This window comes from Pholis gunnellus, assembly GCF_910591455.1.
Source record: "Pholis gunnellus genome assembly, chromosome: 6".
Taxonomy (NCBI): domain Eukaryota; kingdom Metazoa; phylum Chordata; class Actinopteri; order Perciformes; family Pholidae; genus Pholis; species Pholis gunnellus.
In genome coordinates, this window is record NC_136532.1 from 14,903,943 (window position 1) to 14,920,646 (window position 16,704).

At 43.1% G+C, this 16,704-nt stretch overlaps 1 protein-coding gene across 1 annotated transcript in view; it reads right to left on the reverse strand.

The window, feature by feature from the left end:
* The window catches only part of adgrv1 (adhesion G protein-coupled receptor V1), a gene marked incomplete at its 5' end in the record, with an annotated part of 100,374 nt that overhangs the window by 62,480 nt on the left and 21,190 nt on the right, over positions 1 to 16,704 (reverse strand). Inside the window, 40 exons of the mRNA XM_079160644.1 lie at positions 103 to 338; positions 468 to 653; positions 813 to 951; positions 1,084 to 1,207; positions 1,364 to 1,484; positions 1,619 to 1,783; positions 1,983 to 2,162; positions 2,300 to 2,482; positions 2,708 to 2,884; positions 3,713 to 3,915; positions 4,449 to 4,704; positions 4,863 to 5,009; positions 5,166 to 5,370; positions 5,472 to 5,694; positions 5,823 to 5,945; positions 6,631 to 6,895; positions 7,056 to 7,136; positions 7,255 to 7,401; positions 7,620 to 7,801; positions 7,920 to 8,047; positions 8,230 to 8,405; positions 8,486 to 8,751; positions 9,367 to 9,508; positions 9,801 to 9,939; positions 10,031 to 10,109; positions 11,079 to 11,166; positions 11,282 to 11,445; positions 11,562 to 11,741; positions 11,856 to 11,955; positions 12,123 to 12,253; positions 12,653 to 12,862; positions 12,984 to 13,293; positions 13,384 to 13,882; positions 14,008 to 14,189; positions 14,292 to 14,536; positions 14,619 to 14,834; positions 14,940 to 15,155; positions 15,250 to 15,493; positions 15,668 to 16,033; positions 16,212 to 16,351. Coding sequence (XP_079016770.1) covers positions 103 to 338; positions 468 to 653; positions 813 to 951; positions 1,084 to 1,207; positions 1,364 to 1,484; positions 1,619 to 1,783; positions 1,983 to 2,162; positions 2,300 to 2,482; positions 2,708 to 2,884; positions 3,713 to 3,915; positions 4,449 to 4,704; positions 4,863 to 5,009; positions 5,166 to 5,370; positions 5,472 to 5,694; positions 5,823 to 5,945; positions 6,631 to 6,895; positions 7,056 to 7,136; positions 7,255 to 7,401; positions 7,620 to 7,801; positions 7,920 to 8,047; positions 8,230 to 8,405; positions 8,486 to 8,751; positions 9,367 to 9,508; positions 9,801 to 9,939; positions 10,031 to 10,109; positions 11,079 to 11,166; positions 11,282 to 11,445; positions 11,562 to 11,741; positions 11,856 to 11,955; positions 12,123 to 12,253; positions 12,653 to 12,862; positions 12,984 to 13,293; positions 13,384 to 13,882; positions 14,008 to 14,189; positions 14,292 to 14,536; positions 14,619 to 14,834; positions 14,940 to 15,155; positions 15,250 to 15,493; positions 15,668 to 16,033; positions 16,212 to 16,351 — 7,564 coding nt within the window. The remainder of the gene's footprint in view (positions 1 to 102; positions 339 to 467; positions 654 to 812; positions 952 to 1,083; positions 1,208 to 1,363; positions 1,485 to 1,618; positions 1,784 to 1,982; positions 2,163 to 2,299; positions 2,483 to 2,707; positions 2,885 to 3,712; positions 3,916 to 4,448; positions 4,705 to 4,862; positions 5,010 to 5,165; positions 5,371 to 5,471; positions 5,695 to 5,822; positions 5,946 to 6,630; positions 6,896 to 7,055; positions 7,137 to 7,254; positions 7,402 to 7,619; positions 7,802 to 7,919; positions 8,048 to 8,229; positions 8,406 to 8,485; positions 8,752 to 9,366; positions 9,509 to 9,800; positions 9,940 to 10,030; positions 10,110 to 11,078; positions 11,167 to 11,281; positions 11,446 to 11,561; positions 11,742 to 11,855; positions 11,956 to 12,122; positions 12,254 to 12,652; positions 12,863 to 12,983; positions 13,294 to 13,383; positions 13,883 to 14,007; positions 14,190 to 14,291; positions 14,537 to 14,618; positions 14,835 to 14,939; positions 15,156 to 15,249; positions 15,494 to 15,667; positions 16,034 to 16,211; positions 16,352 to 16,704) is intronic.

Genomic DNA, 16,704 nt, shown 5'->3' on the forward strand with positions numbered 1-16,704 from the left:
TCAAAACGCCAATTTTATGAATGACTATGACCCGTTGAAACTATTTTAAACATATCAACCAACGAAGGTGCTAATCTACTCCAATGTATCGAGTAACTTTACCTGACATTGACTAGCTCCACTTTAGTGATGTTGAGGAAGAACATCTCAGTATCCTCAGCAAGACTGTCATCCTGGATATGCAGTGTGACTTGTTGTGAGGTCTGGCCTGAAGTAAAGAGTAGTCGTCCTGAAGCTGGAGCAAAGTCAACTCCACTGACTGCTGTGTTCCCTGAGGTCCGATAGGTCACCCACACACTGCCCAGACTGCCTAAGGAGCGATTAACTGTCACATTCACCTACAAGATAAAAGAGAGAAAATCATATGGCCTTAGATTAGGTTTGTATTCACAACCTCATTTGTTAATGAGTTTACTCCACCATATAGCAGATCTATATATGTACCAGCCTCATGTTATTGTCCTCACCATTCCCTCCTCCTCGGACGCCCTGATCTGGTGTTGGGTGAAGGAGAACAGGCCATAGGGGTTGTCGCTGGCTGCCATAATAATCTTAGCATGCTTGGCTATAGAACTGATTTCCATTCCAGCTGTGGCGGAGGTCAGAGTAAGCTGGTACTCGCGACGCTCTTCGGGGAGATCATCATCCAGCGCCTGCCGTCATGATGGATATAACGGGGACATTTTTACGGAAATCACATTAAAAGGCATTATTATGATGCATTTTGGTCTGCATATGCCTATTCTGCAGTGCATTGATGCAGAAAATATCTAGATTTTTCTGTGAATTCTACAATTTATATTATTCAGTACCTTCAGAATAATCGTGGCAAAAGACTGTCCGTCTTTCATAGTCACGGTGCCAGAGATCGCTTCAAACTCAGAGACCACAGCTGGAGTGATATTCCAGTACACCTGGACCTCTCCAAAAACACCTGGCCCTCGCACAAGGCTGGGGGATACACACAAATATACAGAAGGATTTTCACATTACAATTTTGATGAATAAACAGAGGCAGTGGAATTTAAAGCACTATCGTGTTTGTCTTCCCAGGTTAGTGATACAGTTTGATGTTTATCTCACCTAACCACTGCACTACCATTGTAATCTCCCTGAGGTTCTCCAATGACGATGTTCCTGGAAGACTCTTCTATTCCAATAATCCCCAGGGCAGCTTTGTCTGCCCTGATAGTTATGGTGGCCATGCCTAGAGCAGCAGATGAAGAGACCATGGTTAGGAAGACGGATGAGGAAGATGGGTATGATTATTGCATCAATGTAAGAGAACCCTGAAAGACAAAACTTCACATATCTTCAATCATTTGATGCACTGGCGGGGTGAGGTTCTATCATAAATACTGACCTGTTAAGGGGTCAATGACAGCTCCACTCTCAGCAGGAAACAGCCGAACAGTGAAACGCTCATCTCCTTCCAGTGCTGTGTCAGCAAGGGCTCTGATCATAAACGACTTCATAGATTCAGCCTGGGAGGTATGGAAAGTATAGCAGACTTCATGAAGCAACGTACAAGACGGCACATAAAGATAAAAGATGGAGTATTGCCCAATGTTATTATTACAATATATGGGATAGTGACTCCACTCCGTTTAAACTGTACCTCAGTGAAGACAAGAGTTCCATTGAAAGGTGAGAGGTCATCTGTAGCCTGGTCTTCCAGCTGCCACCCCAAAGTCACTGCCCCTTCGCCTCCCGGACTACGCAGCACTGATAGTGTCGCCACAGCAGCAGGATCATCCACAAACTCTGGCTCGCTGACAGTGACCTAAGAATGGATTGAGTAAGATAATTATTTCTGAAATGGAAAAAGTACAATAAATAAAAATGAATAGGTCGTTATAGATAAGTTGAGAATCACTGTGACTGTTAAGTATGTAAGTGAGGTAGGTTTGTTTAAGTCCTGGACCACAAATCTGTTGATGGAGAAAGTGTCCCAAAGGATACAGGAAGTCTTTTAAAATCACCTCCAGTTCCTGAAATCCAAATCGCCCGAGAGGCGAGTCGTTGGGTGGAATGCTGATAGTAACAGAGGTAGCTTCTCCCAGTCGAGCACCTCCAATCACACGCAGTAAATTCACTCTGAAGGTCTCCAAAGTCTCCACCCGTTCGTCATCCGAGATGGTGATGGCAATTGCAGCATTACTCTAAAAATCAGTCAAGTGAAACACAAGCTAATAACCTGAAAGCTCTGTATGCAATAACCTGTGGACAGCTTCACATCATGGCTTGATGTGATATCAAAGGCAGGTTGATTTCAAATAAGGACAATTTATCCATTTACCTGCCCATCTTGAAAGGTGATGTTCCCAAATGAGGGGCTGAAATCGTTAAGATCAGCAGTGACTGGCTGAGCCTCCCAGTAGATGACCAGTCTTCCAGTTGTACCAGCGAGTCGCACCACTGACAAATGGAGGACGTTGTCTGGTGGTGGAATCTCATATGCAAGCACGCTTCCAGTGACATCCTGGACATAAAATTAGGGAATAATGTTTAATTAGGACTGAATATTATTAGGAATATGTCTCTATATTGCATCAGTTGAGAAGTAGTTTCTGGTGGGGCTCTGTAGGTTTCGAAACCAGAGGTTTGCAAACTGCATCAAAGATGGAAATTATTATATCATCATTAAGATTACATCTCTATCATGTTCATGTCAAAGTCACTATCACAGAGATGACCCTGTGCTCACCTCAGACACATTGAACTGCAGAATCCCTCGAGGGTCATCATTCTCCTGGATGGTGACCTCTGCTACTTCCATACCAGGCCTCTTCACACTGGGCTGCCCTGCTCCCGTTGACCCTTTAACTAGCTCCACACTGGTGATATTTACCAGGAAACTCTCTGCCAGCTCTGGAACGTCATCCTTAGAAAACACACATGTACATATACACTGAGTAATGGAAAAAAAACATACATGCTCTCTCTCTATCGTAGAAATGCATTCAGAATTGATATGAGCTGGTAAGGCAGTATTCATGCTGAATGTGGGCAGTGCCAAGTGGTGTCAACTACACACACGTCTTTGCTATGGATTGAGGCTGTGACTTCTGCAGTGAAAGTTCATCAGAGAAATACATAACTGGAGGCTTTTATCCATGAAAGCAAGTAAAAAGAAAAGAGTGACTGATACTGACTTAAATGCAATTCATTTCCCATCTGAGATTCAAAGTAATAGATGTTTTTGCACAATCGCAGCCAAAATCTTATTTTAAAAGTTCCACACTCACGGCCATTTAGAGGTTATGCAGATCGACTCCTGTTTCTTGCCTTCTGGATAAAACATGCAAACTGTAACCAGACTGCGTCCCAAGACTAGCCTTTATATGCCAGGTGTGTGTAGGCTGTCGCATCTGGCATTTAAAGGCTAGTGCACAAACAGTCACAGGGCTGATTACCCTGAAGGCAATAAACCGGAGTAGATCTGCATTACCAGTCTGAATGGGTGTGAGTGTGGGAGGTGTAAAATTGTGGAAGAAAATCTATTATCCCTTATCTTTGATGGGACATTGACTGCATTTTAAGTTTGTATGCTCTCAGTTGTTTTTGTTATTCTTGCTGTCTTGGTTTTCATGTTTAGTAGACAAATGAACTCTTATGTTGGTAGAAGTAAAACATGTCCTATTCCTGACATATTCTACTTTACTCAAGTCAATTTCATAAACTTCTCTATTACTCAGCACTGTCTCCTCACCGGTAGGATTGTGACAGTGACAAGGGCCACTGTAGCACCATTTATCATGATGATGGTGTTGTCTTTGGAAGTGTAGTCCTGTCCTGCAGTGGCCTGGTTGGATGGGGGCTGGTACAGGGCCGGCCTGGTCTGGAAATGGATTTCCACCTCACCTGAAGAGCCCTGCTCCCTAACTATAGAGAGAGTCACATTGACTGGAACCCCTGTGAGTATGGAGAAAAAACAATGTTAAACACAGCACTAAGATTATATTTCTAAGACCTGTCATGTCATGGAAGATGGCAATAACAACATAAATCAGTAAAAATCCCATAAAGTTAAGCTGAATAATACATGAAGGGAAGTATAAAGGTGTGCTACTCCATTACTTGGACTTTTCTGACATTTAGGGCTGGCCTCTAACACGATCAAGACAAATCCAAATTACTTTACATGCTGGAAATCACTGCAGATCGCCTTTACAGTAAATCTCAAAGTGTGTTTACTGCAAACGCTACTTACGAAACCTGATGCAAAACAAAGAATGATTGGTATTCAGTAACCAACTAAACGTACAGCAACCATTTTTGGAGCAGAGAGAAAGCTACATTTAGGGATATCTTCGAATAGCTTAGACATAATTTAAACTTATTACAGTAAATAAGTCTCCTCTGCACTGTGATCCAGTAAAAACACACATTCACTGACAAATCATCACTAATGTATTCATTTCCTGCGACATAAATTCTACTCTTACTCTGTGGTTCTTGTGTCAGTGTAAATTGGGAGTCCAGATGCCATCCAATCACCCCGTAGGGAGAACCATTTGGTAGGATTGTGAGTAGAGCTTGTGCCCGCTGCTTGTCAATGACTGCAGCCTGTCGCAGGTCCTGCAGCCCCACAGTGGTGACATCCACAAGGGTGATGGTGACACTCTCTCTCAGCTCTGGGACACCATCTGCTATCACAGTCAGTGAGATGATGGCCGCCGACTGTCCCTCTGAAAATGTTACCTACAGATTTGAAAACACATATTAACTTGATTGCGGGAATGTGTTATGTTAAACAATCATTTTGTCATTGTTTCTTTTGTTAAGCATTTCATTTTCAAATATGTTGTCAATACATACAGTAATGTCTTAATTATGACAGGAGGGCAAGGTTTACTCACCACTCCTGAAGTGGGGTAAATGTCTGCCAGACTGCCATTGGCGGCCCAGTGAACGGTCAGTCTGCCAAAAGTCCCTCTTTTCCTCTCCATACTGAGAGAAATCAGATTATTTTGCTCCAACTCCTCTACCTCCACGGATAGAGAACTCTGCAGAGAGGTAATGACAGTATATTTCCATATTCGAATAGCTTGTGGTAATGCTTAATATGCCATTTAAATCATGCTAAAATGGTGTAAGTACATTGAGGTTCAATAATAGAGGACAAATGCACGTCTGTCTAAAGTCTATGTTCATCTGTTTACCTGAGCAAAGCCGATGACTCCATGGGCATCATCGTTGGTTGGGACAATGACAGTCACCTGACCGCCAAATCCAATCTCAGCCCCGCCCTTTGGATTCTTCAGACTGACCTGGAAGTACTCCTGCTCCTCAGGGATGTCATCATCTATGATGTTCACTGCTATCTCTAGCTCGCTGTCACCTGGTGCAAAGTGCAACTCCCCGAAACTGAATGTGAGAAATGAAAGAAAACGCAACATGATTTATTTAACTTTCAGGATTTGCTTTTCTGGGTAAGAACTGGCCTGTCTGTGAGACAATGTGGGTACCTGGGTATGAAATCAGACTGATTGGAGACAGAAGTGAATTCATAAACAGTGGAGCTGTTCTCCTCAGTAGAAGCCAAGAGGGTCTTGTTGGTGTTGAGGGATGGGACCATGAGAGATAAGAAGCTAATGGCTGGAGGGGCCCTCAGGATCATGGCAAGCAGGTTGACATCAGATCTCCAGGAGTAGAGTGACGAGCCATTTCTTCCAGCTAGCAAGACATAAGCTATGAGGAAGGAAACTATTTCATTAGGTTGTCTGGCCAATTGATAAAAGTACAAACACAACAAAATAATACAAATAAAAAAGCTACTTTTACAAACAAACAAAGCAGTTTATGACATGTGTGCTTACTGATGCCAGAAGAAGAAGTGAAGGGGTGTATAGAGGTGAGGCCTGGATGAGGAATGGACTGATACAGCTGTGGTGAAGACTGCCCTGAGCTCCATTGTAATACCACACAGGATGGAGAAGGACCTAGAGAAAGATACAGGAATGCATTGAAAAACACATTGATTTATGTTCTTTCATGCTAGAATAGCATGTTTATGTAAAGTAAGGGCTGGTTTGACCGACACACCCAAGACTGACAAATTATAACCTCTCAGTTCCTCTGTGGCTCTGCTCTGCTCCACACTAAGGCCTTTCCCGTAAACCCACAACAGGTCCGAACCAGGAAAATTCACCACTTTTGCAGACTCAGAGGGATTATGTCTCATCAAAATATACAGAGCGTAGTATAAATATATGATCTGGTCTACATTGCAAATTTTGTCTTCAAACAGACAACAGAACAAGGCTGTTTTGTCTGAAACAGTTTCTGTGTGCCTTCTAAAGTATCACTGATTTGTTTGTACTATCCTAACCAACATCTAACCACTGCAAAATCCACTAGAAAGTACACTTAAGAGTAGAACCACAGAAAATAGTATCTAATTATTGCAAAAACACAACTATCGTCTAAGAATAGCATAGACTACGTGCACTTGTCCCCAATTTGAGGCCACTTTTAAATATGTAATCTCGGCACCATAGCCTTACATACAAAAACAAACAAACACAACTTATCTAATTAAATGTACTAATATTGTTTGACACATCAGTTAGCTGATAACATAACTCTTTAAAATGATGTGACTTGTGACAAAGCAAGACAAGTCACCTTCAATAACAACCAACAGGAGAGTGTCCTCTGCTCCGGTGTTGATTGTCTCCACGTGAATGGCTCTGCCAGTGAGTAGGAGAGGCTGTGGATTCTGAAATCTCCCACTGGTCCATTGAAGCAGGAGGCAGCTGACAGTCTGTCTGTCTATGCACACTAACAGGTAGGGAACAGCGGCACGAGTGAATGGAGTTACACTGAGGATGTTCTCTTCGAAGTCAAGAGTCTGGACGAGGGTGAAGGAGCCTCCCGCCCATACAAAGATCTGTGGCATGAAACAAAACGAAATAACAAAACGTTTGATTACAGTCGTATACGGCTTGATTGACATTTCTCCAATGAGCTGTCTTAACCTGCTTTTAATGATCTTGACATAAATGAAAACAATTAAAGATGTGTCCAAACAGTGGCACACTCAGCCTCACCTGGCTTGATGCTATTAGATAATCTCTGCCTTCAGTGGAGAAGTGTTTCACATCCAGAGTTTCAACTGCTAAGGTTTGTTCCTAAAAAAAATCAGATTGCCTCAAATCATTTGAAAATGATACAAGACAACACTACAGTGTTAAAGTAACATACAACAACTTGATGTTAATGACTTAACATGATTGGGTTTGTACTTACCAATGTGATATTGAGGTCCATTTGCAATTTGAAGATGCTGAGGTTGGCAGCAGGGTAAAAAGGAGGACCACTATGTGTAATTCCTATGTAGGTAGAGCCATTCACTGCAAACCCCACACAAGAGCTTGGGTCCTGAATCCTAATAGACTGTAATGACCAAGAGAGAGAGAGAGAGAGAGAGAGAGAGAGAGAGAGCGAGAGAGAGAGCGAGAGAGATTTTTATGCTCACAATGTAATTTGCCGTAAATTAGCTTGGGGCTCACTGTTAATGGAGTTCCTCCTGGATTTTACTCTTGAGTATACAGTGTGTGTTTACAGTAGGTTCATCATGTGCTTTGTGAGGGACAGTACTGTTGTTAGCCTACCTCTACTGGCACAAAAGCCCCCTGCCACCGATAAAGAGTGGCCAAGGTGTGGGAGGATCCAACAATGGGCCTCCTATCCAGCCTCATGGCCAGGATGGAAGGCCCATCAGGAAGGGAGCACCAAGAAGAGGTGGGGTTGTCCTCAAAGCTCTGGTACACACCCATCACTGGGAGGTGACCCTCTAGAAGAATCACATTTGCATTGTTTACTGGAAGGAAACGGGGATTAAAGGAACAACAGAAGAAAAGAGGGACATTCATGAGTGTTCAGGAAGTTGGGGTGACATTCATTTGTCTCACTAGAGGCAATAGCTGTGTCCGACTGCATCTCCCATTCCACACTGACAGATGACTCCAGACCATTACTGCGAGACACGGTGAGGAAGACCGCTATGCCACCTTCATCAGCAACCACTTCTGTGTTAGTTCTGTACAAAAAACACACATAGAATAAGACCACACAAACACAGTTTTGCATGAGGTTTTGCATGTTTGTGCGTGCCCTTTTGATTTGTACACATTTCACAGCTACGCATATAAATAGCATTGTATACGGCAAGTGTTTATGATATTCCAAGTTTCAGATTATATAGTACATCTGTATTGAGACCTGTTGATAGTAGGTCCAATGCGGAACAAGCCAGAGGGAGCTAAGTTCTCCAAGACGGTGATGAGAGTTTTGAGTTGGTCACCCATCCGTGCACCTCCTGTTGGGCTGGACAAGGTCACTGTGAAGGTTTCATTCACTTCAGGCTCAGCATCCAGTACTGCCCATATCTCCAGCATCTGAAATACAATAGAATATCCATGTTTTCTCATGTATGTGTTTGAATGCTGCCAGCCACTAAAAATCTACTTTCCCTTACCTTAAATCTGGCTCCATCCTCAAGCACCACAAACCCTTGTGCTGGCATCAAATCGCCTTCTGCTAGAGTGCCGTTAGCATCAGTAATGGTAAACTGAACAGTAACGGTACCAAATGTGCCTTTCTCAGGGTTCCTAATCACGTAAAGCGTTGCCACACTCTCACTCAGCCCAGACACAGATGTGGGCTCCCTCAATAAGAAATGCTCGCTGGTGTTAAATGAAATGACACCATGTCCATCGTCACTGGCCAGGATATTCACGGTGGCTATAAGAAAACAGAAACATGTAGTTTAGGAAGATAATACAATAGTAACTAAATTGGAGATTCTATTCTCTACCACCATATGATACAGTTTTCACATTTTGTAACATAACATGTTTCAGTTCCTTTGACAGACAGGACCCAAAGGAAATGGATAGGTAGAGCACACATTCTTGAATCATTGTGTATGATTTCTTGTTCCATTGTAAAGAATGCAGTCAAATAAGCAAGATTACACAACAGTGTGTTCTAATGTAACCTGCTGTGATGTAAACAACAGATAGAGTAGAGGCCTCCACTCAGTCTGTTGTTTTTGTATACCAGGTCACCTTCTTGTTTACTATTACCTTTATTGATTTTTTTCCTCTATGAGCCCAACTGGGCTATTCTTCCAAGTGTCCTCCAGTGTAAAAACATCTCTTAAACATGATGATACAAGACCTTTTTTTTTATCTCACATGTTGTTTAGATCTCTATTAAATTCTGACCATGAATTTCACATTGTTTATTTTAACTGAATATGTACTGGACGGGCATGTTTCACCGTCTTATGCTGTTTTACTCAGTAAAACTTTACTTACACAGTTCTTTTGTATTCTCTTCTGCCCTCATATCTACCTGTGGTATTGGTTCCCAGCTCCAGCCCAGGGGAAGGCTCAGACAGGATGAGCTGGAATCTCTCAGCTCCCTCTGGAATGGCGTCATCGATGATCTGCACTTCTACAAACTTGTGCCTTTCGCCATCAACAAAATGGAGCATCTGTGTGGACAGAGGGGTTTTTTTTTTGTTTAAAAACTTCATGGTGATACTTGTCTGTGACGACTCTCAGTCATACAGTTCAGTGGAGTGGCCAAGTCAGGGGCAACTGGACTTGCTTTAAGAAACTTGAAAACTTTTTGGCTGTCATCAAATCTCATCATCTTCGAGTCCTTTTGGATGAAAACTGAAATGACCCCTCTGGATATTCATGCTACTGCTAGTACCATATGATGTAAGTATGTATTGGATGTGTGATTTTGTGAGTAATGTTTGAATACTAAGTATGGCTGACCGTTTCACTGGTGTTGTAGTCCAGTCCCTGTTGAGCTTCTAGGTTCTGAGCATAGAAGAAGAGAGAGACATTTCCATATGTCCCCTTGCTCCTGTAAGCCACTAGACTCAGTACTCCTATTGTTTCATTCACTTCAAACCTGGAAACCAGAACATATTCGCATGAGAAACACAATTAGAGCATGTACAAATCAACATAAGAAATGTGTTATTAGTGGGTGCATTTCTTACATAGTGTTTGTCCATTCAATAACTCCTCTAATTCCATCATTAGCAGCAATGCTAACCTCTGCCACCAAACCCTGGGTGTCTGAGGAAATAACATCATACAGTAAGAAAACATATGATGACCTTAATGCTGTGAATTGTTTATTGTGACTTCAGGGCTGTAACTGCAGCACAAGCACAAACAGAAAGATATGCAAGAGGAAACTGTAGAGAATCTATCTTCCCTCATGGCACATTTGAGCGAAGGATTACAGCTAAGAAGCATCTCCTGTAAGTGGCTTGGGAGGCTGATCAGCAAAGGCTTTTGGGTGGACTGATTTATGACCCCCTGAATAGTCTGCTCCCAGTCACTTTATGGCCAAGATACTGGGAGGCCAGCTACGGGTTTAGTTTGGCGTTCTCTTTCTTCACCCCAAAGTGCTACTCGGCTCCCACCAAATCCCCGGGCTTTCTCAATCATAGAAAACATCAATCTCCCCATCCAAGCCACATAATGACTGCTGCCAAAAGAGCGGCCGTGTGTTTACTGTGTGTCTCCACGCAGAAGTACGATAGTATTCTGGGAGCCTGCTACTGTGTCTGTAGTATTCTGTCTACTCAGCACTTTCTAAAGTTACTCATTCATAAATTGGTTTGTGATTATGCAAAAGCAGTAGCAGCAACTACCAAGCTTTTCCATGGTGCACTACAATGTTGTCGTTTAATGTACCATACAGGAGTATTGTACATCAAACTACATGACATTTAAGCTTGAGAACACATGAATGTATATTTTACCTGGCAATTTGCAATACACAACTTCTACTCATCAAACAGAGAAAATGATGAGAAATTGTAAAGAGGAAAGAAGAGGAGAGATTTCATAAAGACAGCCTATAAAGAAATGAAAAATAAATAAAGTAGAACAAAAAAAAGAAACAATGACAGGACTTAACAAATTATTGTACATGTTATTTGACACTATAATAGCACAACTGTCTACGATGACTAAAGGTGATAGAACAAATTTAGTAACGATAGATCAGCTCTACGCTGCCAAATTTATCCATACCTAATTTGGGAACAGTGGCAAGAGTTGTGATGAGTACTGCTGATGTTATGTTGACCAAGAAGAACTCCTGCACCTCAGGAATGTTGTCCTAATACAAAAATGTAAAAATAGAAACTTTTAAATTCCAGATTCAAACAAAGCCACATCACAGAAGTAGAGCTTGCGGAGAACAAATGACAGAAAGGAAGAAAGCCACGGTTTACCTCCAGTATGATGACAGGGATGGCGACAGAAGTCTGTCCATCCTGAAGGATTACAGAACCAGTACCAGAGATGAAGTCTTGTCCTGGGTCAGCGAGAGAACCCTCCACCTGGGACATGTCTTGTAGAGACCCTCTTATAACCTCATAGGTGATATTCACTGCTCCTGTACACAAACATTTAGGTATGATATCAGTTACAATGTAAAGAATGGAATTAATGAATTAAAAGGCAACCCATTCATTTAGTAGAGGTTTTTGTGTTGACACTTGGCCCACTAACCTGAGGCTCCAAACTCTCTATTGACGTAGATGTTTATAGTTCTGTCCCGTTCCTCTGTGGTCACCCTCATGGATGACGGGGCGAGAGTCAGCAGCCCATAGGGCTCATCGCTGGTGGCCACAGTAAGCACCGCCTCACTACCCTGAACATCCAGGGTAGCATGACCTGTCACCACAACACCTGTGTGGAAGTCAGGGGAACGTTAATCTGTGTAAGAATTCTGACTGACTAGGGTTATTTTGCGGTTTCATGCCCTATTATCGACCACAAAGATACCAGGAGCAGATGCCTTACCAAACGTTTGTATGTTGGACAAGGAAACTTTGTATTCATCTTTGTTCTCTGGTGTGGCATCATCAAGAAGCTGCAGGACTATGGTGTCATTTAGTTCTCCCTGTAGGAGACACACCCCAAATACATAATTACTGCTGGAGGCAACAAATTACAGCTGTGCCGATTAAGCTCAATAACAATATGCCGACCCGTGCAAAAGTCTGCATCGCTATACTGTGCAATAAATAAGTTGATAAGATGTTTCGATGATCTCCATCTAGTATTTACCTCAGTAAAAAAAAGTGTCCCTGAGGTTTGGGTGAAGGTCCGGTGTACAAGGGGCCCTTGTGCATTCCAGTCGACAGTGACATTACCCAGACCAGGAGCTGTTCTCAACACTAATAAGGACAGCCTTTCACCTGTAATATCAAATATAAATTCAAATATAGCTTTGTAAAGACATATACATTCATGGACTTCTGATGTGAACTGTTTTCTTATGCTGTAGATGACAGTGGAGGCAACTCACGGCCCCTAATTGTATGGATTATATTCAGGGGGACTTCAATCACTCATGCATACATAATTTAAGACAATGACAGACAACCACAGAACCCACCTGTTGCTACATACTACCATTACTATGAGTGCATTCCCTTACCTTTGCACTCATACATAATTAGCAAACATCTCTAGTGACAGGGACAGTGTAGAGGGTTTGGAATGTAAAGTATGTGGGTGACAATGTGCTTGAACATACAGACTGAATAGACTGAATATCGAAAAGTGCTCGGAAATCATCAAAAATAGCTACCCACCTTCTCTGGTGATGACAGAGCGTGAGGCTGGATGAAATCCTACTATCCCAGCCACATTATCGTTAGCCAGTATCACTATGGTTACAGTGTCAGAGTTGGGCAGGATCCGACTTCCTCCCTCCGTATTAACAAGACCAATCATGAGGCTCTCATTGTCCTCTGGCTCAATATCGTCTCTGATTAAAATCTCTATTGTCTTCTTTAGATCACCTGCAGGCAGAGAGGATGAAGTAAAGACATGCCGTTTAATAGGATTCATTCTGAGAAGATGTTGGCTTTGAAACAAAAATAAAAATAAATACTATTGCTGATCAGTGAGTGATCCACATACCATCAAAGACCAGAATCCCTCCAGTACCAGTGAAGTCAGCATCTGGTGTGCCATTTCCTCCAACAAACCTCCACTCTACGGTGACAGTGCCCAGATTCCCTCCTCTCCTCTCTATAACCAGGGGCACCACAACCATTGGCTCTTCTCGAACCTCTAGATAGAGCCCCTCATTAGTGGTGTTGGGACTGAGGCTGTATATCAAAAATACGCCAAACGCATCCCCATTCATCCCTATAGTGACCACAGCTTTGTCTGGCTGGCCAATCGAGGGCAAGTTCTTCTGCGCCACAGTCAGATTCATCAGCTCTACCTGAAAACAATACAAGGTAAAACATTAAATGTGTTATAAAGAATGCATGTATGACAAATTATTAAACCATAGATAACACAAGGGTTTTACCTTTAAGATCTGTATGGAGAAGCTCTCATCCATTTCAGGAAATGTATCAGTCAAGATTGGGACTGTGAGGTTGGCGACCCCTGATCCATCTTCCATGAAGGCCCTTTGAGCTGTTACAGGGGTGTAATCACTTCCTGCCACAGCCTGGGCACTGAACAGGACAGCAGCTGCAGTGATGTTTTTTACATATGTCATAACCTGAGATTTAGAGGTCAGCTGGTCAAACCCTGAAGACACCCAGGTGCAGGATGGTGAGGTCACCCCTGAGGACAGAGAGAAGGCCTGGCAGGCACGCTCTCTCAGACAGGCAGCAGCACATGCAGCCAAGGGGTCTCTCTGACCAGTGATGTTAACTGTCCTCAGAGGGGCAGTGGATGGAACACCTGGTTTTGGGAGGTCATAGTACATGAGCAGATTCTGGCCATCAGCCTGAGCCAAGCCAACAATGTCCATCTCCAAAGTGCTGTACACGATCTCCAAGCGACCAAAGTGACCGCCTCTGGAATAAAGGCCATGGGGATGACGGGGAAAAGACAGCACACAGGAAGAGGTGAGTACATAAGAGTACATAAAAAACCTCAAATAAGACCATTATTAGAAAAGAAAACCATATTATTAAAGTACCTCCTGCGGACAGTAATATTGGCTCTATAAACTCCCTCCAGTGGCTCCTGAAGGCGGTAAACAGTCTGTTCAAAGTGCACTGTCCCATAGGGATTGTCATTGTCAGGCACTATTATATTAACTGATGTATCGGCTCCGAGGCTTCCTCCATTACTGGCACCAATAAGCTCCACCTTAATTATCTAGAAAAGACAGAAGGGGATTAATAAACATTGCAACTAAAATGATGGAAAACACTTCAAAGGCTGTATCATGTCACATAATTCACACTGTCAGCTTCTTGCCTCAGTGATTTCAGGTACATCGTCTGCTAAAATCTCCACCCGGAGCATCTTCAAGGTCTCTCCAGGAGCAAATGTAATCTCTCCCGATGTAGGTTGGATGTCCCTCACTGCTAGTTTACCATTGACAGTGGCCTGCCATTGGACTACCACTGTGCCAATCGTACCAGCATTACGGACTATGGGCAACTTGACCTCCATGGAATTAGACCCTGGTTCCTCTATGGTAACTGGAACGGCTTGGAAGACTACATAGAAATAAAAATCAAGAACATTTAGAAAGCGTCAAAATAAGATGAAAAGAACAAATCCTGGATAATGTCTACTAACCAAAGGCACCAAAAGGGTCATCAGAAGGCAGTATGGTGATGATGGCCCGCGTGAGCTCCCCCAGGAGAGCTCCGCCGGTGGTCTGGTTGATCAGCTCGATGAGAAAGGTCTCCTCTAGCTCAGGGACCACATCATTGATGACATAGATGGGTACAGATTTACTGGACTCCCCCTCTAGGAGGACCACATCGGTGGAGGCTACACTGTAGTCTTCACCTATAGGATTACACACATGCACATGCATATGGACATGGCCTGCCTGCTCACACACAAATCACATAGAGAAATATTTAAATCCGCGCTCCGTGCCCCAACACTTACTGACTCTGGCGGTCAAAGGCACTGCTCGGAACTTGACAGATACATCCGCAAAAATCCCCCCAACACGTGTAACATTTATTATGGGTCCAACGTAGTGCTCAGCTACACTGACGGCAGAAGCCGACAGCTGGAGGATTCCAAAAGCATCGTCGCTGGCCTCCACTATCACCTGGGCAACAATGTCAGTCCTGAGACCCAGCGAAGGAGAATTGGAAACTGGAAGGAACAGTAAGAAGATATTTCATCAGTTTAGTATGGTATGATTGAAGTATCATTATATCTTAAATATGTGGGGGTGTCAGTATCTTACTGAGCCTCTCCTGCTCTCCTTTGATGAGTTGAACACTGATCAACTTCACAAACACCGACTCATCTCTTTCTGGATCCTCATCATCCAGTACTCGGATGGTGATGTTTGCTTCACTCTGATTGGCCAAGAACACAACAGAATCCAGGAGGGGAACAAAATCCCGCCCCTCAGTAGCTCGGCCCACCCCAGGGGTTCTGTAAGGTTCCGGATCTGCCTCATTCAGTGTGCCATACGTTACTCGCACCTAGACGTATCAAAAATGGAAAATGTCATATTATTTATTACATCCACTACATGTGGGCATCCATCATTCTGGTATTTATTTATCAAAAGCCAAAGAAACAGAATCACAGATGGCTTTATTTCATAAATGCTATACTTCCTATTAAGTTTAAAAACCTTCTACAAAAGGACACACCTGACCCATCAGGCCCCTCTGTCGCAGGATGGTGAGGGAGACGGTTGAGTCAGCTTCAGAAAGTCGGACAGACCTTGTTACGTTAGCGAATACAAAAACACCGTAAGGATCGTCGTTGGCGAGCACAGTCAGAGTAGCAGATGTCTGGACACCCAGACGACCATTGGTGACGTTAACCAAGGACACGTTGAAACTCTTGTCCAACTCAGAGATCTCATCCTGGGCCACATTGATGATGATGTTCTCCGACGTCTGACCTACACCAAAGGTGATGTTCCCAAACCTGCTGAGTAGCTCCCCCTCAGAACTCGGGTCAGCCTCCCAGTACACAGTTACATTGGAGAGGTCACCAAAGGCCCGATCCACCTAGGACAGAACAAAAAGAAAATAATAGCATGATGACTATCAACAATACTTAACACTACACTGTATTTAAAAAAAACGTGACTGAGAGCTGTAAAATTAAATCGTGACTTGTTCATGCAAATATAAGAAAACACGTATCTCTGGGCACTTCCTAATTTTACACTAATATGACACTGACCTGTAGGACCACAGAGCTGCGTCCATCTTCAGGCTCCGTCCCATTAACAGACAGGGATTCAGGACTGAACTGAAACACTCCATGGGCATCATCCGAAGCAGCGATGGTCACTGTGATGCGGGACGCAGCTCCCAAGCTGGCTACACACAAAATACCAAATATAACCATGTGTTGCTTTTTTAGTGAGCCACTCTGGTTGCATGAGTATCAGTATGAAGTAGATGAAAAGAACCCTATGGGAAGGAATGTAAATGTGACGATCATCTTTTAATCCAACAAGCCAGTGATTTTAATAAAAAACAGCCCAATAATAATACACACCTTCTTACCACCAAATAAAGTGATGTTATGGTCAAGAGCATCAGACTGAAATGGCAGTCATATTTCAGAATAGGGGACAGCAGCTCATTTTTGTGTAAAACACTGGGGCCTCTGACTATTATGTCAACCACTTACCCCTGCTGCCTGTGAAAGGCTATTTGTTTTTCCCACA